The sequence below is a fragment of the Nyctereutes procyonoides genome, unplaced genomic scaffold, assembly GCF_905146905.1.
Source record: "Nyctereutes procyonoides isolate TBG_1078 unplaced genomic scaffold, NYPRO_anot_genome, whole genome shotgun sequence".
NCBI classification, from domain to species: Eukaryota; Metazoa; Chordata; class Mammalia; order Carnivora; family Canidae; genus Nyctereutes; species Nyctereutes procyonoides.
In genome coordinates, this window is record NW_026575126.1 from 68,056,156 (window position 1) to 68,081,979 (window position 25,824).

At 43.8% G+C, this 25,824-nt stretch overlaps 1 protein-coding gene, 1 long non-coding RNA gene, 1 other non-coding gene and 1 pseudogene across 3 annotated transcripts in view; 3 read left to right on the forward strand and 1 right to left on the reverse strand.

The window, feature by feature from the left end:
• Positions 1-3,379: 3,379 nt before the first annotated feature.
• TRNAW-CCA (transfer RNA tryptophan (anticodon CCA)) lies at positions 3,380-3,451 on the forward strand. Its single transcript has one exon. It is a non-coding gene; the product is annotated as a tRNA-Trp (tRNA).
• Positions 3,452-7,063: 3,612 nt separating this feature from the next.
• LOC129519883 (lipid droplet-regulating VLDL assembly factor AUP1-like) lies at positions 7,064-15,451 on the reverse strand (annotated as a pseudogene).
• Positions 15,452-16,932: 1,481 nt separating this feature from the next.
• LOC129519214 (uncharacterized) lies at positions 16,933-19,770 on the forward strand. The gene is made up of 3 exons (XR_008666377.1): positions 16,933-17,500; positions 19,047-19,217; positions 19,680-19,770. It is a non-coding gene; the product is annotated as an uncharacterized LOC129519214 (long non-coding RNA).
• A 2,563-nt stretch (positions 19,771-22,333) lies between these two features.
• The window catches only part of ZNF789 (zinc finger protein 789), a 38,933-nt gene continuing 35,442 nt past the window's right edge, over positions 22,334-25,824 (forward strand). The window contains exon 1 of the mRNA XM_055339546.1: positions 22,334-22,442. Coding sequence (XP_055195521.1) covers positions 22,343-22,442 — 100 coding nt within the window. The 5' untranslated portion in view covers positions 22,334-22,342. The remainder of the gene's footprint in view (positions 22,443-25,824) is intronic.

A 25,824-nucleotide genomic window follows, 5' to 3' on the forward strand; every position in this document is an offset into this window, starting at 1 on the left:
CCAAGGTCAGTGATGGAGGTTGAATGGAGTCAGTGTTTTGTGCAACTCTCTGGGGGTCCATCATGGGCAATGTTAAGCAGTGACAGGGCATATAAGGGGTAAGAGAGGTCCCCCTTCTCTTGTTCCTACATTAGGGAGAACAAACTTCACCTCAGTGATCAGAATCTCCTTCAGTTGAGGAAAGGGTCTTACAGTAAGTGGATCATAGAGCCCTACTAACCTTCAGCTGGTTCCCATTGCCCCTCACTCTTGGCTCTATGCGGAGTATCAGCAGAACCCCCTGGAGGAATCATACCTTGCTTCTTACTTTTTTTTTTTTAAGATTTTATTTATTGGGGATCCCTGGGTGGCTCAGCGGTTTAGCGTCTGCCTTTGGCCCAGGGCACGATCCTGGAGTCCCGGGATCGGGTCCCATGTCGGGCTCCCGGTGCATGGAGCCTGCTTCTCCCTCTGCCTGTGTCTCTGCCTCTCTCTCTCTCTCTCTCTGTGTGTGACTATCATAAATAAAAAAAAAAATAAAAAAAGATTTTATTTATTTATTTGACAGAGAAAGAGAGCGAGCACAAGCAGGGGGAGCGGCAGGCAGAGGAAGAGGGAGAAACAGGCTCCCTGTTCAGGATCATGACCTGAGCCAAAGGCAGATGCTTAACTGACTGAGCCACCCAGGTGCCCCCACACCTTGCTTTTTAAAGTAAGCATGTATTAAATTCCCAGAAAACTCCTGAAAATTGATCCCAAAGTCTTCAAGACCCTTTTCATGTAAACTATGAAAAACCTATATGAAAACCATACATCAAGGTGAAATACTGGATTATTTCTCTTTAAAATCAAGAACAAGGCAAGGAGTCTGATCCTGCCACGTGGGCATAGAGGTCAAATCTGAGCTCTTGCGGGGCAAGGTTGGGCTATTTGTCTGGAGGTCCCTACTTCAACCATATTTTAGGGCAGAGGGTGTGTTTTAAATCTGAGCTATATTTAAGGTGCTTCATTTATGTCCTAATAAGCCTCCCAAAAACTTAACCCATAGGTGCTGGCACCAAGCTGCTTGGTAAATGGCAGAGCCCAGCCTCCCCAGGACACAGCCAGGGAAGGATTATGGTTTTTCTTGAATAAGAATGGGATTTTTGAGAATTCAGTGGTAGCAGTTTTTCATTGAGATTGTTGAGTAAAAAAAGAATTGTTTGTTTTAACACATTTACCCTTTTCCCTCTTTTTTTAAAATTTTTATTTATTTATGATAGTCACAGAGAGAGAGAGAGAGGCAGAGACACAGGCAGAGGGAGAAGCAGGCTCCATGCACCGGGAGCCTGACGTGGGATTCGATCCCGGGTCTCCAGGATCGCGCCCTGGGCCAAAGGCAGGCGCCAAACCACTGCGCCACCCAGGGATCCCTTTCCCTCTCCTTTTAATGTAAGATTATTAGAACGAAAGAGTAACAGCATCTCTGCCACCGATACCCCTGAATCATCTGAGGCCACAAAGGGCTGTCAAGGTGGGCGTGAAGCTGCCAACCTCAATCTGGAGCAAAGCCCCCAGTTGATCCCTTCCTGGGAGGGCATTCAGTATTAGGGGTTTCCCTGGGAGAAATAGAAATCCATACATTCTGGTTGGAGCTTTGGGAGAATCCCAAATTTCAGACATAGAGATGGTCTCCAAGTCTGTGTCTTGGAGGTGCTCTCTTAACTGTTCTGTTACCTTAATTTTTTAAAAGATTTTATTTTTAAGTATTTTTCTACACCCATTGTGGGGCTCAAACTTAACAGCCCTGAGATCAAGAGCTGCATGCTCTACCCACTGAACCAGCCTGGCACCCCTACTGTTGTTACTTTAAAATCTATTCCCATTAAAAGGATATAGACCAGGATCACTGGGTGGCTCAGTGGTGGACCATGTGCCTTTGACTCAGGGCGTGATCCCAGAGTCCCGGGATCGAGTCCCGCATTGGGCTTCCTGCATGGAGCCTGCTTCTCCCTCTACCTATGTCTCTGCCTCTCTCTGTGTGTCTCTCATGAATATATAAATAAAATCTTTTTTTAAAAAGGACATAGATCTATAGATCCTTTACATTCCATAACTCTACATCTTCAGCTTAAGACTAGTATCATGTGTTGTATTTGAAAAATAAAATATATTATTGAAATAATAAAGAGGTACCTTTCTTCTTGTTGCAACTTTTAGTGGCTCAGTTTGGCTCTTAGAAATGCTGGCAGAGTGAAGGCTGGTTCTTCTGTCGCTGCAGCAAATTCACTGCAGCATCTACAGTGGAAGCTTTGCTGTGAGTGCTCGTCTATAAACGACATGGAACCTTCTCAATGTCTTCCAGCAGGCCGGGATATGTAGAAAAAAGTAAGGCACATGCTGAAAGGCAGCATTGAACCAGATACCTCAAATCTTAAGTTGAAATCGTCCCCAACAGCACTAGTCTTGACTGGGAATTCTTTGTTCTCAACTCAAAATCCTCATTGTGTGCTGTGTCCTAAAACTCAGAAGAGGAAGGTTTCCTGTTACACCACCAGCAAGGATATGGCAAGATCAGTCTTGATGTTTCACCCAGAAAACCTTTATGATGCCCAAGTCGGGGACACCTGGCTGTCACATGGCTTCTGTGTCCAGAATCTCCCTGATGCCAGCTCTGCTCCATTCACCAGCACCATCAATGAGCAGAGCGCTGCTACCGAAATTGTATTATCTACAGTCATGCTCCACATCCCAGCCACAAAGCATTACTCTCCCTTCTCTGATCCCCTGTTCTTTAACCCAAAATATCACATCAGGTGGCAATATGTAGAGCCTGGTGTCTGCAGGTGCTCAACACCCCATATCCTAGTTTTGTTTTTGTTTGCATTCGTATCCGATGAGATTTCTACAACGCATACGTGTTAATTTTTTTAAAAGCAAAAAATAAAACTTCTAAGTGTCCCTTTTGGGAAGCGGAAATAGTCTTCCTCCACAGGCGTAACTGGGGTGCAAATTCTCGCGTTGCTCCGCGTACGGAAAGGCTCAGACTGAACACAACCCGGATCCCTGACGCCCCCACCCCTGCCCCCTGGGAGCTACGACTGGCATTTTCCACAGACGCCTCCCATACCTCGCTCCCTAAGACCCCTGGGGAGGTGGGCTTCCCAAATCCTGCCCACGAGTACCCTCCGCGCCCGGAGCTCCTCGCTGGCTTCACCCGCATTTGCATTTTGCTTTGAATAGCTCGGTTCTATTAGGGACAAAGAGCTCAGAGTCAATCCCAAGTCAAAACACGGGCGGGGTTGGGGGTGGGGTGGGGGAGACAACTGAACCCTGCACCTGACACCTGCTGAAACCGAAGTCCATCTTTTTTTTTTCCCCCCGAAGTCCTTCTAAATGACAAAAACCGTGTAGCGTGCAGGACCTCGTGGCGCAACGGTAGCGCGTCTGACTCCAGATCAGAAGGTTGCGTGTTCGAATCACGTCGGGGTCAGGGCTGTGGCTTTTCTGTTTAGCGGCCGGAATCAATTCGGTAGTAAAACGAAACAAAATAAGCGGCGGCCCGCTACCTCCCAGCCTCGGGCTTTCTCGGACTTTTTTTTTAGTCCAAGGGGACTTCTCGTGAACAACTCAGCAATGGACCGGCAGTTAAGCTGAAGGGTGAGGATGACCTGGAGGGGGTGGGGACCCCACAGAAGCCGACATGTAGGTCGTTCTGTTCTTAGCCTTATCAGGACTATGCTTCAGAGAGGACAGTAAAATAGGGCGCGAGTAGCCTTCGTTAAGGAATTCACTCTGGTGTGAAAAGTAGGGTTTGGTTTTTTGTTTGTTTTATTTTTTTTAATTGGGTCGTTAGATGGGCATGGCGCAACGTCCCTGGTTGATATTTGTGTCACCTTGAAGAAAATGTGTTGCTACCCCTCCCCCACCACCCGTAACTTTTCATGGTTTGCGCTTCCTCTCAGCCCCTGAACAGGGGCCGCCTGGGTGACGCAGGAGGTTAAGCTTCTGCCTTCACCTCAGGTCAAGATTTCAGTTCCTGGGATGGAGTAATGCGTGGGGCTCCGTGCTCAGCGTGGAGTCTGCTGGAGATTCTTTCTCTCTGCCCCTCCTGCTCCTGTTGTCTCTCTAAAATAAGTAAATAAAATCTTAAAAAAAAAAAAAAAGCCTCTGAACGTTGTGGTTAAAAAAAAAAAAAGAACTGCGATATTGATTCAAAGCTTATTATGCTGAGGATGCAGTTCTTGAACTTTCTAAGAGCAGAAATTATCCTGGCATTTACTACCTTTTAATTTAGACTTTTTTTTTTTTTTTAAAGTAGGCTTCATGCCCACTGTGGGGCTTGAACTCAGGACCCTGAGATTAAGAGTTGTGCCCCACGGACTGAGCTAACCACTCCCCCAGTTGAGGAGTCATTTAAATGCACCCCTCCAATAGGGATTTGAAACAATGGAGTTTCAGACACAAACCAGTTGCGATGACCTGAGAGCATGGAAAAACACAGACCAGCAGAAATGGAGATTGTGGTGGACTTACCAGGATTAAGCTTTCATTGCACCAGCCTTACTACCCCTTCAGTTTAAAAGTCTGTCCTTTGCCGAGCTTAAAAAGAAAGAAAGAAAGAAAAAGAAAGAAAGAAAGAAAGAAAGAAAGAAAGAAAGAAAGAAAGAAAGAAAAGAAAGAAAGGTGCAAGAATCCTCTACGGATGTATTTTTCTTTTAGAGCAAACACTCACCATGAGGCTGGATCCCAGGACCCAGAGATCAAGAGTCCTGCACTCTACCCATGGAGCCAGGCAGGGGAGCCAGCACCCCTGTAGATGTGCTTTTTAAAGATCAGGATGATTGATGAAATCCTGGAATTGACAGCATAGCACTTGTTTTGAAGCCAAACTGATGTGAACATGCAAACTTCTGTGCCAGTCCGATGTGTTATGGTGGGGCTACGGTCACAAGCACCAGATCCTTTCTGTATATTTAACATAAGGGTCCTTTCCTCACTCTCAGTTCACAGTTCAATGTTTGCTATCCAGGCATCCAGACAGTTTGGGATTCTCTGGGCTTCCGATCCTTTCATTAAGAGATGCACCAAGTTAGGTGAAAAGGTGGGTAAACAGGAGGGGAGGGTGCCTGGGGAATACTTGCCTTCCCCTTCGGGAACATCTTCCCCTCCCTGGAGGTTTTGAGGCGCTGACTGTCCTTCCCCGCAGTGCTGCTGGTCCCACATCTTCTGCAGGACTCTCAGGTCCCAGCGGCTCCAAGAACAAATTTTACTGGAAAGGATGTGAGGTGGGCGAGAGAGACTTCCTTTGTTTTTTTTGTTTTGTTTTGTTTTGTTTTTAAAAATTTATTCATGGACACACACACACAGGAAGAAGCAGGCTCCATGCAGGGACCCTGATGTGGGACTGGATCCTGGGACTCCAGGATCACACCCCAGGCTGTAGGCGGCACCAAACCACTGCACCACCGGGGCTGCCCTGCCTGAGAGACTTCCTTTGATGCAGGGGCATCCTCAGAACTAGGGGGCGCCTGGGGAAATTCTACCCACCCAGGGAAAGCTGCCATAGCAAATAGAAGGAAACTCTGGTGAAGGTCAGTTGTCTTCCAGGGAGTGTGTCTGGGAGCCCCTTGGGTTTTTGCTGGAGCTGGGGTCCTACTCGGAGCACACAAAAGTGGCCTGGGGATCCGACCTGTCATCTCTCTCTCTCTCCCTGTGTTCACATTCCTGGAAGGGACCTGCAGGACTGACTCCTCAGGTTATCTTCCCAGAGACAGCCGGTCAAGCCTGACCATCCATCCTTTTCCTAAGTTCACGTGCCTGGCCCTGACCTGCTCTAGCTGACCAGCCGGTCCCTCTGGAAAGATGAACTTGAGTGCTGCTGTGGAAGTCGGGATTCTGGGAAGGTTGCTTGGCTTCTGAAGGTTTTCTCCTCTTGATAATGACTCCGAGAGCACTTTTCCTAATTTATTTCCCAAACATTTGTATAATCCTAGTAGCATAAGGCACTCACACAAGATGTTCCAGGATATTCAAGCACTGTTCTAGGGGCTTGGGACAGACCAGAGGACAAAACAGAAGGGCCTTTCAGGGAGGTACCAGCCCCTTCATATATCTGAAGAGATTGGGACACGTGCCAGGCACAACACAAAGGGACACAAACACTGAGGAGACCATGTGGTGGGGATGGGGAGTCTTCCTTCCAGCCCTTAACACAAGAGCGCCTTGAAATGTACCTATGAGCATGACTATATGGTTTCTTTGCTCTGTTTTAAAAAGAGGACAATTGCTACCTTTTTTTCTCTTAAAGAGTAAAATATGTTGTTTATTTTTTAAGTAGGCTCCATGCCCAACGTTGGGCTTGAACTCACTACCCTGATGAGATCAGGAGTCCCATGCTCTTTTTTTGGGGGGGAGGGCATTTGCTCCACCTTATTTTTTTTTTAATTTTTATTTATTTATGATAGTCACACAGAGAGAGAGGCAGAGACATAGGCAGAGGGAGAAGCAGGCTCCATGCACCGGGAGCCCGACATGGGATTCGATCCCCGGTCTCCAGGATCGCGCCCTGGGCCAAAGGCAGGCGCCAAACCGCTGCGCCACCCAGGGATCCCCTGCTCCACCTTATTTAATCGGCCAGAAGCCTATGGAAAACAGGTTTCAGACACCCCAAGGAGCATGTGTACTCTACACACAATGTACATAGCGCTTGTTAGTGAAAGGCATTTTGGGCCTTGTAGTTTTGCAGCTGTTTCTTCAACAAAGCTGGGCTGAACACTGGTGCCGCTGGTCTTCGGTTCAGTTACACTTACATGATATCACTTATCTCTTGACACGAAGGCATGATTTCAACCACTTTTCACAAACCCACAAGGAGGCTCCCGACCCTGTTCCCCCCATCCAAGGGAAAAGGAACCTGCTCAGTGGGTTTTTGAGACTCAGAGAGGCAACAGAGACCTTGAGTGAAAACCCTGAATTTAATGTGATTTTGGGGGGAGCCCCATCCCTCCCTTTTTACCACCCACTCTTCCAGCCAGTTGTAAGTGGGGTGAGGGCTGTCCCCAGTCTCCGTCCTGGTCCTGCGGCTCTGGGTGCCATCCTGTGCTCAGTCAGCCTCCTGGGCCTATCTCTCTCTGAATCTCCTTCTTGCATATTCATAGAGTGCCTGCTTGCGCTCCTGTAGGCTCTCCTGCCGGGCCAGGAGGACTTGGCAAATGTAAGGGCTGTGGGCTGAGGGGTCACCGGGCCAGAGCTGGGGAACTTGAGGGCAGAGGCTGTGGGAAGGGACTGGGTCCCTTCAGTGATAATTTCAGGCATGAACGCTACAGCTCCCTCAAGCAGATTAGTGATGGTCAAGTCTACACAGCCAGTTCTGGCCAGGTCTCTCTGGATGACGCCCAGTGGCACATGGGGTAAAACCTCCTTGACTCTCTGAGTCAGAGTTGCCAGCTGCACATCAGGAGAAGGGCCAGGGGAGGGAGGGAAAGAAGACTGGGCTGACTGAGGGAGCAATCTGGGGTGTCTTTGTCATTTCATGTGCTCTGCTTTGTCTGCTGGAGTGAGTCGTGTCCCTGTCTGGCCTAATTCTTTGGCTACCAGCTATTGTACACAGAGAGCAAACTCCTCATTCCCCTCTCCAAGCTGGAGATGAACAGGAGGGAGCCAGCCACCTTACTTGATACACCGTGAAAGGGACAAAGGGACGAAGAGTGACCACAGCAGTTCTGAGACCCAGGAGGCATCGGACACCGTCACAGAGACTAGGGGTCTCTAGGAGTCCCATGCTCTACTGGCTAACTATCCAGGTGCCCCTAACATTTTTTTAAAAAGATTTTTTAATTTATTTATCTATTCATGATAGAGAGAGAAAGAGAGAGGCAGAGACACAAGCAGAGGGAGAAGCAGGCCCCATGCCAAGAGCCCGATGCGAACTTGATCCTGGGACTCCAGGATCGTGCCCTGGGCCAAAGACAGGCGCCAAACTGCTGAGCCACCCAGGGATTCCCCCGCCCAACATATATTTTCTTTAATTTGCCAAATATAGGAAATTTTGATGAGAAAACAAAATTGCCTGTAATCTAAATCTCAGGGAAAATCAAGGCTGTTTTGATGATGCAACTTCCTGGCATTTTGCTGTGTCGTTAAATCCTTAAATGTCTTTCTTTTGTAAAATTCTTTTTGTAAAACTGTTTCCTCAGTAATACTATATTGGCAGGTGTTACGTATGAACTTAACTTTTTAAAAATATTATTTATTTTAAGTAAGCTCTACCCATGAGGTGAGGTTTGAAGTAACAACCCTGACATGAAAGGTCCCTAACACTACCTGCTGAGTTAGCCAGGAGCCCTTAATGTGTATATATATATATATATATATATATATATATATATATATATAATTTATGATAGTCACAGAGAGAGAGAGAGAGAGAGAGAGAGAGGCAGAGACACAGGCAGAGGGAGAAGCAGGCTCCATGCATGCACTGGGAACCCGACGTGGGATTCGATCCCGGGTCACCAGGATCGCGCTCTGGGCCAAAGGCAGGCGCTAAACCGCTGCGCCACCCAGGGATCCCCTATTTTTTTTTTAATTAAAGTTTGATTTGCCAACATATAGTATAACACCCAGTGCTCATCTCATCAAGTGCCCCCTCAGTGCCCATCACCTAGTTACCCCATCCCTCCGCCCAACTCCTCTTCCACTACCCCTTGTTCGTTTCCCAGAGTTAGGAATCTCTCATGTTTTGTTACCCTCTCTAATTTTTCCCACTCATTTTCCCTCCTTTCTCCTATAATCCTTTTCACTGTTTCTTATATTCCACATATGAGTGAAACCATACAATGATTGTCCTTCTCCAATTGACTTACTTCATTAGCATTAATACCCTCCAGTTCCATCCACAGCAAAGCAAATGGTAAGTATTCATCATTTCTAATGGCTGAGTAGTATTCCATTGTATATACAGACCACATCTTCTTTATCCATTCATCTTTCGATGGACACTGAGGCTCCTTCGACAGTTTGGCTATTGTGGACATTGCTGGTATAAACAATGGGGTGCAGGTGTCCTGGCTTTTCACTGCATCTGTATCTTTGGGGTAAATCCCCAGTAGTGCAATTACTGGGTTGTAGGGTAGCTCTATTTTTAACTCCTTGAGGAACCTCCACACTGTTTTCCAGAGTAACTGTAGATCAGGAACACGACAGGGATGTCCACTATCACCACTGTTATTCAGCATAGTTCTAGAAGTCCTAGCCTCAGTAATCAGACAACAAAAAGAAATAAAAGGCATTTGAATTGGCAAAGAAGTCAAACTCTCCCTCTTTGCAGATGACATGATACTGTACATAGAAAACCCAAGAGACTCCACCCCAAGATTGCTAGAACTCATACAGCAATTCGGCAGTGTGGCAGGATACAAAATCAATGCACAGAAATCAGTGGCATTTCTATACACTAACAATGAGATTGAAGAAAGAGAAATTAAGAGTTAATCCCATTTACAAGTGCACCCCAAAGCATAAGATACCTAGGAATAAACCTAACCAAAGAGGTAAAGGATCTATACCCTAAAAACTACAGAACACTTCTGAAAGAAATTGAGGAAGACACAAAGAGATGGAAAAATAGTCCATGCTCATGGATTCTAAGAATTAATATAGTGAAACTATCTATGCTACCCAGGGCAATTTACATGTTCAATGCAATCCCTATCAAAATACTACGGACTTTCTTCAGAGAGTTGGAACAAATAATCTTAAGATTTGTATGGAATCAGAAAAGACTTTTACTTAATGTGTATTTTATTTTAAACATTTTATATATTTATTCATGAGACACAGAGAAGGAGGCAGAGACACAGGCAGAAGCAGGTTCCTTTTAGGGAGCCCAAGGTGGGACTTGATCCCAGGACTCCAGGATCACACCCTGGGCTGAAGGCAGGCATTAAACCACTGAGCCACCCAGGCTTCCTCCTAACGTGTATTTTAAAAACAGCTCTAGGGATGCCTGGGTAGCTCAGGGGTTGGGGGCCTGCCTTCAGCTCAGGCGTGATCCTGGAGTCCCGGGATCCAGTCCCACATCAGGCTCCCTGCATGGAGCCTGCTTCTCCTCTGCCTATGTCTCTACCTCTCTGTCTCTGTGTCTCTCATGAATAAATAAATAAAATCTTTAAAAAAACAGCTTTATGGAAGGAAAGAAGGAGAGGAAAAAGGAAGGAAACTCAAGAAAGAGAAAAAGAGAAAAAAGGAAGGCAGGGAGAAAGAAAGAAATTGAAAGAAAGAAATTGATTGCAAAAATTGGCTACCCCACTGGAAAGCCCAATGTACTCCTCATTTAAATGTTTGTAGAGCTGGGATCCCTGGGTGGCGCAGCGGTTTGGCGCCTGCCTTTGGCCCAGGGCGCGATCCTGGAGACCCGGGATCGAATCCCACATCGGGCTTCCAGTGCATGGAGCCTGCTTCTCCCTCTGCCTGCGTCTCTGCCTCTCTCTCTCTCTCTGTGACTATCATAAATAAATAAAAATTAAAAAAAAAAAATTTAAATGTTTGTAGAGCTGGTTTAGAGGGGATCTGCAACCAGTGTTCCCTTGTCAGGTTCTTGGCTTACATTAAACATCATTCATTCCACATTTCCAGGTATAGGATATCAATTTCATAATTTTTTCCTTTTTAAGTAATTTTTATGTCCAATGTGGGGTTTGAGCTCATGACCCTGAAATCAAGAGTCACATGTCCCACAACTGAGCCAGCCAGCCACCTCAATTTCACCTGTTTGAATTGATTTCTTTTCCAGAATATCAAAAAGATTCTTCATTAGTCCTTCTGGTATAAGAGAACTTGAAAAAAATTGAAATTTGCAGAAAACAATTAAGTCAAACTTTCTTTTTCTCCCAAGAAAAGATATTTCTGGAATAAAGTACAGAGAGGTTTGGGAAGCCTGGGTGGCTCAGAGGTTGGGCATCTGCCTTTGGCTCAGGGCTTGATGCTAGTCTTGGGATCGAGTCCTGCATCGGGTTCCCTGCGAGGAGCCTGCTTCTCCCTCTGCCTGTGTCTCTGCCTCTCTCCGTGTGTCTCTCATGAATAAATAAATAAAATAAAATCTTAAAAAAAGTACAGATTTCTCTCATTAAAACCCGAAAGACACATCTGGGCATTAGCTGGGAGTCCATTCGCTGTGGTGGATGTCATTCCTCCTCTGAGGCCAACCCAGTTACATTTTCCCTTTTTTCTTGGAGCCAAAAGCCCTGCACGCTGGAGAAACTGAGAAGGCACTGCAGCTACTTTGTCATTCCCAAGACTCAGAGAAGAACAAAAGCATCTTGAATCCAGCCCAGAAAACTATGGAACTGCTCATTGTTTCAAGGACTTCCAGATATGATCAATTGGTTTACTGGCTGAGTCTCTGAAACATCAGGCTGAGAGCAGGTTCCAAGGTGTCCTGTAGACTCTGCTTATTTCTGTTGTGCATGGGGGTGGGGATCACCTGCAGCATTTAATCCCCCCCAAGGGGGCACACAACTGGAGATACACTGCTGTCTTCTATGGGTCAGGCCATCTGACCCTCACTGCTCTACTGAAATATAGAAACTTGGTTTCTGGAACTGAGACCTGGACTAACATACAGGAACTCCACAAAGCTCCTCCATATTTTTTAGCTACATAAGGAGCTCTTGGCTCCTCTGGGATTGTCCAACAGCTAACTGACAAGAAACAAAACTGGGGGCACAGCTTTCAGGTTCTGGACCAGTCACCTGTCCATCACACTGAGACAGGACTGAGTGTGAAAACCTATTAGCATGAGCCTTGGAAGCAAAATTCAAGGGGTTGCCCGGAATCTCAGTAATCAACACCAATAATATTTTAATTGTGATAAAATACACGTAATATAAAATTTACCATTGGGACCATTTTTAGGTATATAGTAGTGGCATTAAGTACATTCACATCATGCAACCATCATAACCATCTATCCACAGGACTTTTTGCATCTTGCAAAACTGAAACTCTGCCCCCATTAAACACTAACTCTCCATTCCCCTCTTCCCAGCTCCTGGAAGCTGCCATTCTACATTCTGTCTCTATTTGACTGATCTAGGTACTACTCTAGATATGTGCCCACAAAACCTGAGAAGGCTGTAGACTTCCACTTTTGCCTGATCTGTAGGCTTAGTGCAAGCAGGAGGTGAAGGCTAAGGTAGAGTTAGTTGTAAACGGCCTGGCTGAGTGTCTCGAATGAGGGTCCCGGCACAAAGCCAACTTGGAAAAACAGGGAGACTTTCTCTCCCTTTCTTTTTGGCTCCTGGCATTCAAGAAAATCTCTGTCAAAACATTAGCTGAATACAAGCTAAAGAAACAAGAGATTTCAGAGACCACAGGACCCAGAATATAAACTTTACAAAATAGTTTAGAAAAGTCTCTAAACAATCAGTTGCAGCCTACATCAAGCAACAAAAAACCCAAAGAAGAGGAATAATCAGATTTTCAGAGTTACCACATTCTAATATTAAAAATGTTCATTTTCTTTACTTTTTTTTAATTTAAGATTTATTTTAAGAGAGAAAGAGAGAGTGAGGGTGGGGAGGCCCAGAGAGAGAGATTGAATCTCATGCAGACTTCCCACTGAGCATGGAGACCGACACAGGGTTCAATCTTATGACCCTGAGATCATGACCCTAAGATCATGACCTGAGCCGAAATCAAGAGTCAGATGTCCAACCAAATAAGCCACCCAGGCACCCCTCAAAATGTTCATTTTCAACCAAATATTGTGAAGCATGCAAAAAAAATAAGATGGCCCATTTACAGAAGTTAATAGAAATTCTTGGTAATTCCAAGTATAGAAGTTTTATTTTAGGAACGCCTGAGTTGCTCAGTTGTTGAGCACCTTCCTTCAGCCCAGGGTGTGATCATGGAGTCCTGGGATCGAGTCCCACGTCGGGCTTCCTGCATGGAGCCTGCTTCTCCCTCTGCCTGTGTCTCTGCCTCTCTCTGTGTCTCTCATGAATAAATAAATGAAATCTTTTTTTAAAAAGTTTTATTTTACTCTATAATTATAGGAATATACAGCAAGCCAGAATTTCTAACTGTTTAAATGTAATTCAAGCCTAAATAAATAAATAAATGTAATTCGAGCCTAGAGAAAAGTTGTAAGAATAGTATAGGAATTCTCATATTCTCCCCACCTACATTTACTGTTTTTTAAAACATTCTGTCACTTTTTAAAAAGAGATTTTATTTACTCATAGGCACACACACACAGGCAGAGACACAGGCAGAGGGAGAAGCAGGCTCGATGCGGGAGGCCGAGGTGGGACTCAATCCCGGGTCTCTAGGATCACACCCCAGGCTGCTGGCGGCACTAAACTGCTGCGCCACAGGGGCTGCCCTCTGTCACATTTTTTCATAGAGGTTTGTAAATCCAAACACATATATACATATAATTTGTGCTATTATTATTTTTGCAAATCATTTGAAAGTTGCAACATCAAGACCCTTAAACTCCTAAACATTTTAGCATGCATCACACTAAATTTAAGTATATATTATGCTAAAGAACAGAGGTATTCTCTTATATAACCACTGTAAAATGACCAAATCTTGCAAATTTAACATTAATACATAAGAATATCTAATATATACAACATATTTAGATTTTGCAAATTGTCCCAGTAATGTATTTTATAAATTTTTTTTCTAATTCAGCTTCCAATCTAAGATTATGCATCACATTTAATTTTTCATGTGTTTTTAATTTCCTTTGACATGGTACATTTCTCAGCCTGCCTTTGTGTTTCATGATATTGATTTTTTTTGTTTAATATTTTATTTATTTATCTGAAAGAGAGAATGAGCAGGAGCTGGGGGAGAAGCCTGATGCAGCTGATCCCATGACCCTGAGATCATGATCTGAGCCAAAATCTAGAGTCAGATACCTAACTGACTGAGCCACTCAGGTGCCCCTGGTTCCTCTGAGAATTTTAAGGGAGCTCTGCACCTGGAGCAATCTGAGCTCAAGAAAGCTCAAACACTCTCATATCAAGTGCTCTGGTTTAGGATTTCTTTTTCTTTTTTATTATTATTATTATTTTTTTTTAAAATTATTTTTAATTTTTTTTATTTATTTATTTTATGATAGTCACAGAGAGAGAGAGAGGCAGAGACATAGGCGGAGGGAGAAGCAGGCTCCATGCACCGGGAGCCCGATGTGGGATTCGATCCCGTGTCTCCAGGATTGTGCCCTGGGCCAAAGGCAGGCGCCACACCGCTGCGCCACCCAGGGATCCCTTATTATTATTTTTTTTGGTTTAGGATTTCTGGCTCCCATAGGAGCCACTAGTGGGTTTATTGGAGCTAATTTTGAATTTCAAGGATGGAGGCAAACAAACTCTTTTCCAGAAAAGCATAGTGTTTGCGTGTGAAAGAAATTCCTGGGGAAAGAGACAAATGTAGCCTAATAACCCCAGCTGGAGAGGAAGAAGAAAGGGATCCCTGAGGGCTCAGAACATTCTTTCCTGTGCTCTGGGCCCTTGTTGCCTCTAAGTTTGTTTTTCAGATGCTTACTTCATTTATTCCGTTTGCATAGTACAGTCTTAGTCTAGTCAGTTGGGATCTGAAGATTCAAAATTATATCTTTTTCTTGAGCAGCAAGTGGAATAATAATGATCTTAAATAATGGATCCAAGTCTCTTGTTGTTTCTATGTAGGTTCCCTGTCCAGCATAGAGCCCAATGCAGGGCTTGAACTCATGACCCTGAGATCAAGACTCCAGCTGAGATCAAGAGTTGGATGCTTAACCAACTGGGCTACCCAGGCATCCTTGATTTGGATTGCTTGACAATGCCCACCACCAGCCCCAAAATCCAGGCTTTAACACAAAGGAGCACCAAACCACAGAACAAGAAAAGGTATTTGAGATGACTTATTTCAGAATTTTTCATTTTACAGCTCACAAAATAGTAGTAAACAACTTGAAGTGTTCCACCCATTCTAAGGTGCCATGAAGTTAAATGATGCAGCATTATTTTCTGTGTTAACCAATAAAGAAACACTGCCAAAGTTATAATACTTTATCACTTTACCCTTTTTTTTTTTTTAAGATTTTATTTATTTATTCATAGAGACACAGAGGGAGAAGCAGGCTCCATGCAGGGAGCCCGACGTGGGACCGGATCGCGGGTCTCCAGGATCACACCCCAGGCTGCAGGCGGCGCCAAACCACTGCACCACCGGGGCTGCCCTCACTTTACTTATTTCATATCACTAATAGGTTCCTTTTAGACTTACTTAGATATAATTTTTTTCTTTTTTCTTTTTTTTGGATCCCGCCCCGCACGGCCGGCGCGCGCACGCGCGGGGGTACGGGGCTTAGATATAATTTTAATCATGTATTCTTAAGTGATATAATGACTTTTGTACTCAGATAAAAAGGAAAGTAAAATGATGACAGCATTGCTAAGTTCTTCACCTTCAGAATCCCATTCTTCTGAAACATCTTTCCACTCAATGTTGTTTGCACCCATGATTTTTCATCTGGTATTATTTTTTTTTAATTTACTTATGATAGTCACAGAGAGAGAGATAGAGGCAGAGACACAGGCAGAGGGAGAAGCAGGCTCCATGCACCGGGAGCCCGACGTGGGATTCGATCCCGGGTCTCCAGGATCGCGCCCTGGGCCAAAGGCAGGCGCCAAACCGCTGCGCCACCCAGGGATCCCTGGTATTATTTTTCTTGCCACCAATAGTATTGGTAATTTGGCAACTCTTAAGTATGCTCCATTATTGTCTCTGGGATTTTCTTCTGATACCCATTCTGGCGTGCCTGTGTACTGCCACAGGTGTGATGACTATGCACTAGAGGCACCTGGCCAACAAAAATTTTAAGGTACTTCTGGATATCAGAGAAATAAAAATTACGTAAAAAACCTAATTCTAACAAATTAGAATCAGGGAAAACAGTAAAGTCTGCCTTTCATAATATTGTGACCATTCCTGGATTATTTCTGAGTAGCTGGTAAATTGTTGTGTTCCCTGCCTGATTTTCAGATTCAAGCTGAGAAGTGCTTTCACTCATTTGTAAGTCTTTATGAACAATAGTAGTATTGTATGTTATCTGACCAGCACATGACAGAAAGATGTGTTTAGTCACCCTTATTAGAATTTCACAGTTAAAAAAAAATTTAGAAAAATTAATAATTAAAAAAAGAATTTCAGTTTAGCTGGCCTTTATATTTTAGTTTATTATTTTAATTTACCAAATTTAAAAAGTAGGTTCCATATCCAGCCTAGAGCCCAATGCTGAGCTTGAACTCAGGACCCTGAGATCAAGACCTGAGCTGAGATCCAGATGTTCAACTGAGCCACCCAGATGCCCCAATGCAGGGTTTTATAAACTGTGCTAAGGAGTTTATGTCTTATTTCAGGGTATAGGGAAGTTATTGAAGGGTTCTGAGGAGAGTGACATCAACAGACTTAATTTTTAAATAGCATGTATTGAGAAGCAAGATTAGATGTGGAGAGACTATTCTGGTGACTCTGGTAATGTGGACTGGAATGACAATTGGTTTCTCCTCGATTTTTAAGAATAGAACTGGAGCTATAGACCAGGTGTTTCCACGCAGAGCAGAAGAGTATCTTTCATCCTCATCCAGTTGTTCTTTGGCTCAAAGGGAGCAGTGGACCTTCCAGGACCAATGTTCATAAACTCCGGGTGTGCACAATTTCCTGTTTCAAAGCCAATTTCTGTCCTTGCCTCTCTCACGTCTAACTTTTCCTCCTGAACTCATTCCTATATCATGTTTTTTCTTTTGTATCTCGTCAGTTAGGACAATAGCTTCTCAACCCTGCCTATGGTGTTTTTTTTTTTTTCCCCTGCCTATGGCGTTTTATCAGCCAGAATGCTTTCAATAAAATCACTAGTACTCGGTTTACAGATTTGGGGCTTTATTGTAGGATTGAGCAACACTAAGACTGTGTAACAGACATTGATAATATTTGGACCTTTTAATTTTGTTAAACGTTTTTTTTGGGAGGCAGAGCCTGAGCAGGGGGAGGGGCTGAGGGAGAGGGGGAAGCGGACTCCTGCTGAGCAGGAGCCCGATGGGGGTGCTCAGTAGCAGGACCCTGAGATCCTGACCTGAGCTGACGTCAGACGCTTAACCCGCTCCAGAAGCTTATAAACGACAATTTCTCATTTTATTCAGAAAGGAGACCTATCAGATGGGATATTATCTCCATCTAAAGGATGATACAGAAGCCCTGCGCTTTTCTCCCCTGGCTCGGGAGACGCCACCCAGGGCGCCACCGATGTCCTCGAGCCCTCTGGGAAGTGAAGTCCTTCCGCCGGGACCCCCGACCCGGCGCGGTCGCCTCCAAGTGCGCAGATGCGACTCCAGACGGAGCCTCGGGCTCGAGCCTTTTGTTTCGCCGGAGCTCCGCGGGCCCGGAAAGGGAGTCCGTCCGCCCCTCCCGTCTCTCCCAGAGCGCAGCCCCGCGGGGACCTGCCCTGTGGCCGGAGCGGAGTCCGCACTGTGTCCAGAAAGAGGTAAGCGTAAGCTGGGCCCTAGGCGCGGGTCTCCACGCCCCGCCGATCCGTGCGTGCCGCTCCACTGCCCCCCGCAGCAACCCGGGCCACGCTTTCAGGTTCCGGCCCCGGCGGGAAGAGGGCTGGGCCCTGTCTGCGCGACCCGGGCCTACTCTCCAGGGCTCTACGAACGGCTCCCTCTTCTCTCTCGCTGGGTTTGTGGGTTCAGCTCTGAGACACTAGGCATCCCGGAAGTACGCTTGCCGCTAAGCCCGCTGGGAGATGGAGTCCGGGAACTTGAAGGAGGCGTGGCCGACCGGGGGATTCTGGGAGCGGGAGTGCCGGGTGCGGGGAGCTAGAGAACCTTTCGTGGGTTTTGGCCTTCAACCTGCCCGTCTACTAAATCCCTTAATGTTCTTAACTTCTGGGACACACAAAAAAAATGTGGTCCGTGTCTTACTCATTGCCCTTCTGTGCTTTGCTTTATCAGAGTTTTGGGGCCTGCCTGTATTTGGGGCCAATACAAAGGGTTGAGTACACACACACACACTCACTTTCTCTCTCTCTCTCTTTGGGGCCAATGCATAGGGTTGACCGCACACGCGCGCCTGGAATGCGAAGATTTGGTCAGAGCCAGGGAAAAGCTTTGTTCCCGGGCAGTTTGCAAACCTGGGAGATGCAACCTTCGACTGCAAACCTATAGTACACTCTAAAGAGGAAAGATTAGGTTCAGAGTTAAATAGGCACTAACCACAAATTCCATGCCCTTTACAAGGACTAGTCGGGCTCAAGTCCCAAACCACGAATATCAGGTGCTTAGGTACCAGGTGCTCAGGTACAGAGTGACAAAGCAGTTTCAGGATGTGGCAGTCTTTTTTTTTTTTTTTTTTTTTTGCAAATTTTGTTGGACTTTGTGCCAGCTTGTCACCTTAGGCTGTACTGACTGGTTTTGTGCCTCGTGGTCAGTCAGCCTGATTCAAAGTTTACTTTTTCTCCCTTGACAGAAGGGAACCCATCTTGTTTGTCAGTTGTTACTAATTACTGAAGTCTTTTGTTCTCCCTCTGACCATGGAAGAGAATCCTGGGTGTGTACATTTTCAGGGTCTTTAAAAAAGAGCAGGTGGGGAATCAGCTGCTGTATAAGGGCCCCATCTACCAGCTGCCTGTCTTCATGAATCATAAGGATGAACCAATTGTTGGAGCCCTGCTTGTAGTTACTGCTACCATAATCACAGACCACCTTATGGTCAGCTGTGTGCTTTAGGGTCTTGGGAATTCTGCACAGGCTGGAACTAGGTGTGAGGCTCACAGTTCACTGCCCTGCTTCTTTTCTGGTTTTGTCCTGGTATGGCATGTAGTGACTGATCTCAGTACTCTAGAGAATGGTCTTCAGCTGTGGGGACTAATTTAGCCTAAATATTAAGGTTTCAAGCAAAGAGGAATTACTTCTGAGGCCCTAGGACTTAAATGCATAGGAGTAAGCCTCCTAGGAGGAGAGAGAGATGCTCCAGGGAGCAGGAACCATTTCCAGAGGATGGCGAGCCTAACCTCAAAAATCTCTCTCCAGAGCTTCAGAGTAGAGTTGAATGGTTTACACAAAGAAGCAGATTATGTGTTGCTGAGAAGCCCGTGTTTATCTTTCATCTGGAACTGTGACTAAAGAGGAAGTCATAGCAGTAACAGGACAAAAAAGAGAAGCCCATCATGGATTATATGACCATTGAAGCTGAGGAAGAAGGTAAGCATTATAGAAATAGCTGCAGCCTGCCTTCAGCCCAGGGCCTGATCCTGGAGACTCAGGATCGAGTCCCATGTCAGGCTCCCTGCATAGAGCCTGCTTCTCCCTCTGCCTGTGTCTCTGCCTCTCTCTCTCTCTGTGTCTCTCATGAATAAAAAAAAAAAAAAAAGAAAGAAATAAAAAGAAATAGCTGAAGAGGAGAGACTATTCCATCTTGCTTGCTTTTGTGATAAAAGATAGGTGATGCTTTTCTACTCCTTGTTAGATGATTCCAAAAGGTTGATGTATTGTGGGTCTACAATTTAGTTTTTTGGGCAATGTGCTTTCACTTTATCATCTTTATCCTCATCCTACCTTTCTGAGTTAGGTTGAGTGGGGCTTGTGTATATAATTTAGCTGGTTTATGATAGCTTTTGTCTATTGAATAGAGTTTACTTCCTTTGTGGCTTTTTATCCCCCTAGTCCTTCCAGCCATTGCTACTGAGGATGCTTCTCTGCCCCAAAAAGAGAACACAGAAGAAATGGAACCTACTGTTGGACTCCTTCCTGTAGAGTTCCAGGCAAGTTTGAGTTCCCTCCTCTGAAATCTTAGCTAGGTCTTCATGGTGTGTTGTTTCCTTTTTTCATTTTCTTTAGAGATCCACAGCAATCCCAACTAGAGAACTGAACCAAGGTAATATTTCCTTGAAGACTTGGAAGTCTGGGGAGAACTCCAGCTTGAGCATTGAATTTGGGAGTAATCTGCGTGAGTGGCATTATAAACTGTGAAACTGTGATCACTGAGGGAATAGAGAAGAGTTGAAATTTTATTACTGAGCCCTATAGCTCTTCAAATCTTAGTGGTCAGGTTGATGAAGAGGAACCAGCAAAACAGACTGATAAGATGTGGCCAGTAGGGTAGGGAGAAGTTGAAAGTATGGCATCCTGATAACCAATGGGAGAGTTTCAAGAAGCAGGGAGCGATTAGGTGTGTTAAATGCTGCTGCTAAGTCAAATGTGATGAGGCCTGAGAATTGATTATTGGAATTAAAAATATGAAGATCATTGGTGACTTCCAAGAACAATTTCATGGAACAGCAGGAATGAAAGCCTGAGTAGAAAGGATTCAGGAGAGAATAGGAGAGAAATTGGAGGCAGGGACTACCAACAAGTATTTTGGAGAGTTCTACTTTAAAGGAGAGGACCGAAGAGGGTTTTGTGTGTGTGTGTGTGTGTGTGTGTGTGTGTGTGTTTTAGGATTTTTAAAAAGAATATGGGCACAATAGCATTGCTTATAGGTATGTGAGAATGGATGGAGAGAGATGTCTAATGACTGAGCTATGGGGAACTCTAACATTTAGAGCCACTTTTCAAATGTTACTTCATTTATTTTAAACAAAAAATCATGTGAGTTAGGGATGATGCCTATTTCATAGTAAAATTGAGGCTCACAGGGGTGCCTGGCTGGTTCAGTCAGTGGAGCATGCGACTCTTGATCTTGGGGTTCTAAGTTCAAGTTCCACATTGGGTAGAGAGATTACTTGAAAATAAACTCCAAAACTGAGGCTAACAGTAACTTCCTCAGAATCATAAGGTAGTTGAACACTAATCAGAACCCAGGTATTGGGATCCCTGGGTGGCGCAGCGGTTTGGCGCCTGCCTTTGGCCTAGGGCGCGATCCTGGAGACCCGGGATCGAATCCCTCCTCGGGCTCCCGGTGCATGGAGCCTGCTTCTCCCTCTGCCTCTGTCTCTGCCTCTCTCTCTCTCTCTCTGTGACTATCATAAATAAATAAAAATTAAAAAAAAAAAGAACCCAGGTATGTCTGATCCTAAATCCTATGCCTCTTAACCACATATTCTTTTTTTTTTTTTTTTAAGATTTATTTATTTGTTTTAGAGAGAACACTATAGTGGGGGTAGGGGTAGAGGGAGAGAGAAAATCTTAAGGAGACTCCATGCTGAGTGTGGAGCCCAATGTGAGGCTTGATCTCATGACTCAGATCAGGGTTCTGAGATCATGACCTGAGCTGAAACCAGGATGCTTAATCGACTGTGCCATCCAGATGCCCCTCAACTACTATATTCTATTGGTTTTCTCACAAAGCATTCTCCAGGGATCCCTGGGTGGCGCAGTGGTTTAGCGCCTGCCTTTGGCCGAGGGCGCGATCCTGGAGACCTGGGATCGAATCCCACGTCAGGCTCCCGGTGCATGGAGCCTGCTTCTCCCTCTGCCTATGTCTCTGCCTCTCTCTCTCTCTCTCTCTCTCTCTCTCTCTCTGTGACTACAATAAATAAAAATTAAAAAAAAAACAACAAAAAAAACAAAAAAAAAAAACAACACAAAGCATTCTCCAGTTAAGTATGATCAACAAAATACACCGATATGACTGTCAATATAACAGAGTATGAAGAATAGTTGATCATTTTCAGTTTACAATCAATAAATGCATTCATTCAGAACAACTGTAGTTACTAAAGGATAACTAAATAAATCTAAAAGTCATAGCCCTAAGTACAGAGAAAGAAGTAGCCTCTGTTAGAACAGGAAGGCTATCTGTATGCAATCACAATATCAAGCAGAATTTCTATAAAATCTCTGAATATTCTAGAAATCAGTATAAATTACATATCTGAGATTTATCCCATCTACAACAACTAAGTACAATTAGTAATTAACATTTGGTTGTCATTCAGTGGTTAGTTTACATTAGATTTATTTAGTATAATATGTAAAAGACAGAAACATACAGTTAAGAGTATAGCTTTGATGTCAAATCACCATGTTGTATACTTGAAACTAGTATATTTTATTTTACATTTAAAAGAAAGAGTATAGCTTTGGAATCAGACTGCCTGGGTCCAAATCTCAGATCTGGTCCTCATATCTGTGAATAATGTTAACAAGAGTACTTACTTCATATAGTTATCATTACAAGAGGTAGTTCAAAGGACTTGGAACATAGACGATAGATTATGAATGTGAGCTATTATTATTTTCCTTAACATAGAAATTGTAGACTGTTCCATAAAATAAAGGCTTAACATTTAGATTAAAAAAAATCTTCTTATAGATTGTTCTCTTCCCTAAGTCCTATAATAGTGTGCTTGTTCTTCCAGGAATTGGTGACAGTCAAGGATGAGGAAATGGACTTAACTCAGGTGGAAGAAGAACAGCTGAATTCTGCCCAAAGGTACATGGGCATGGATATGAAAGTGGAGAATTGTGAGAGCCTGGTATTTTGGGGTAAGGAAGTTAATTTTTAATGAGAACTGCTTACTGGGACTTAAGCTTCTCTATAACTAAGGGCGTCTAAAATGCCATAGTTTTGCTTAATATCCAGAGGGCCCTAATCCCCTAGGAGATCCCTGATCACTCTGGGCTCAGAATTGGCTCCTTTTCTCTTTTGCCAAGTAAAAGTTCACTGTTTTTGGTATTGAAAAAGGCCAGCTTCATTACACTGTTTCATTTTTTTTTAAATTTTTTAAATTAATTTTTATTTTTTATTTATGATAGTCACAGAGAGAGAGAGAGAGAGGGGCAGAGACACAGGCAGAGGGAGAAGCAGGTTCCATGCACCGGGAGCCCGACGTGGGATTCGATCCCGGGTCTCCAGGATCACGCCCTGGGCCAAAGGCAGGCGCCAAACCGCTGTGCCACCCAGGGATCCCCTCATTTTTTTTTTTTTTACGGTGTACTTCCTTAAATCATCATCATCATCATCATCATCATCATCATCATTATTATTTAAGATTTCACTAATTTATTAGAGAGAGCAGACTGAGCATGAGCAGGGGGAAGGAGGAGCTTCCTCCTTCCACTGAGCAGGAAGCCGGACTTGGGGCTTGATTCTGAGACTCCAGGATTAGGACGTGAACTGAAGGCAGACACCCAATTGACTGAGCCACCCACGTGCCCCATTACATTGGTTTAAAGATTTGTAAAGCTTTAGTAATCAAAACAGTATGGTATGATGAAAGGATAGATGTAAATCAATGGAACAGAACAGATGGCCCAGAAGTAGACCCACACAAATTTCTGACAAAGATGCAAAATCAATTCAATGTTAAAAGGAGAATCTTTTCAACAAATGGTACTGGAACAACTGGATATATATATGCCAAAAGAAAATCCATACCTCCCACCATACACAGTTATTCTCAATGAATCACAGATATAGGTATAAAACCTAGAAGAGGGATGCCTGGGAGGCTCAGTGGTTGAGCCTCTGCCTTTGGCTCAGGTTGTGATCCCAGGATCCATGATTGAGTCCCACATCAGGCTCCTTGCATGGAGCCTGCTTCTCCCTCTGCCTATGTCTCTGCCTTTCTCTCTCTCTCTCTCTGTGTCTCTCATGAATAAATAAATGAAATCTTAATAAAATAAAATAAAAAATAAAAGGTAGAAGAACCATTTTATTAGATATAATATCAAAAGCTTAGGGCAGCCCCGGTGGCGCAGTGGTTTGGCGCCTCCTGCAGCCTGGGGTGTGTTCTTGGGGACCCCGGGATCGAGTCCCACGTCGGGCTTCCTGCGTGGAGCCTGCTTCTCCCTCTGCCTGTGTCTCTGCCCCCCCCCTCTCTCTCTCTGAATAAATAATTAAATCTTAAAAAATATATATATCAAAAGCTTAGTCTAGTCAAGCTCTCTGGGTCTTGAGTTTGCTTTATTGGAGGGTCCCTTGATAGATATAGGACCATTCAGATGATCTGTATCTTCTTGAGTGAGCCGTCGTAGTGATTTACCATCTTTCAATCCTGATATTGGTAATCTGTATCTTCTCTGTTTTAATTTTATTAGTCTTCCTAAGAGTTTAACAATTTATTTTTTCCCCTTTGCTAACTTTAGATCTAATTTGCTCTTATTTTAATTTCTTAAGGTAGAAGCCTTATCACAGATCTTTCTTTTCTTTTAATATGAACATTTAATGCTATAAATTTCCTTGTGAGGACTGACTGCTTTGGTTGCATTCCACAATTTTGATATATGGTATTTTCATTTCCATGGTTCAAATAACTTCGCTTTTCGCTTGTGGCTTCCTCTTTGACTCATGGGTTATTTACAGATTTCCAAATTTTAGGTGATTTTCAATAAATTTGTTTTCGATTTTGTGGTTTGGTTCTGTATTGTCAAAGATACTTTGTATGATTTCAGTTCTTTTACATTTCTGAGATTTGTTATTACCCATAATACAGTCTTTTTTTTTTTTTAAAGATTTTACCTATTTATTCATGGGAGACACAGAGAGAGAGAGAGAGAGAGAGAGAGAGAGAGAGGCAGAGACATAGGCATAGGGAAGAGCAGGCTCCCTACAGGGAGCTCAACATGGGACTCAATCCCTGGACCCCAGGATCATGCTCTGAGCCAAAGGCAGATACTCAACCTCTGAGCCACCCAGGTGTCCCTACCCATAGTATAGTCTTGATGGATCTTCCATGTGAATTTGAAAATAAATTTAATTAGGTCAGGTTGATGGAGAGTGTTCAGGTCTTCTATATCCTTACCAATTTCCTGTTTACTGGCTCCTACTGATTACTGACAGAGGAGTGTTGAATTGTCCAATGATAATTGTGGGATTTTCTATTTCTCATTTTAGTTCTATCAGTTTTTGCTTAATGTATTTTGATTAATGTGTCTGAAACTCTTTTGTTAGGTGCATACATGTAACAAATTATCTTCTTGGTGAATTGACCCTTTTATCATTTTATAATGTCCCTCTTTAACGTTCATAATATTTCTTATTTGGAATCTTATTTTGTCTAATAGTAATATAGCCACTCTGGCTTCCTGTTTGCATAGTATATTTTTTCCATTTTTAAAAACCTACTTAAAGTAAGTTTCTTGTGGACCGCATAGAATTGGGTCTGGTTTTTAAACACATGCCAACAATTTCTGGAGTTTTCAATTGCTGTGTTTAGGTCATTTACATTTAAATTAGCTATTGGTACAGTTGGATTTAAATCTCACATATATCTAGTTGTTTTCTATTCAATCTTTTCCTCATTCATTTTTCTTTTTCTGTTTTTTGGTTGGGTATTTTCATTATGCTATTGCAAACACTATTCATTTTATATATAGATCAGGGGTTGGCAAACTTCTCTATAAAGGACCAGATGGTAAATATTTTTTGCTTGATGGGCCATATACTCTCTTGCAGTTATTTAACTTTGCTATTGTAGCATAGAGGCAGCCATAAACAATTTGTAAAAAGTGGGAGTGGCCAGATTTGGCCTGTGGTGGGTCAGTTTGGTTGCCCCATGGGCCATAACGTGCTGACCCCTGATGTATATCCAAGTTCTTGACTTCTATAAATTACCTTCTGCCTATAAGCACATTTCTTATAGTGCACACCAACTGGTAATGAATTCTCTCAGCTTTTGCTTGGCTGAAAAAATAACTTTCATCTTTCTATCTTTCTTCCTTCCTCCTTTCCTTTTCCCTTTCCCTTTCCTTTCCCTTCCATTTTATTTTTAAGTAATCTCAACACCCAATGTAGGGCTTGAACCCACAACTCCAAAATCAGGAGGCACATGCTCTTCTGACTGAGCCAGTGAGGCACCCCTTTTATCTTCCCTTTTGAAAATGAAATTATATTTTCACTGAATATAGAATTCTTAGGGACAGGGTT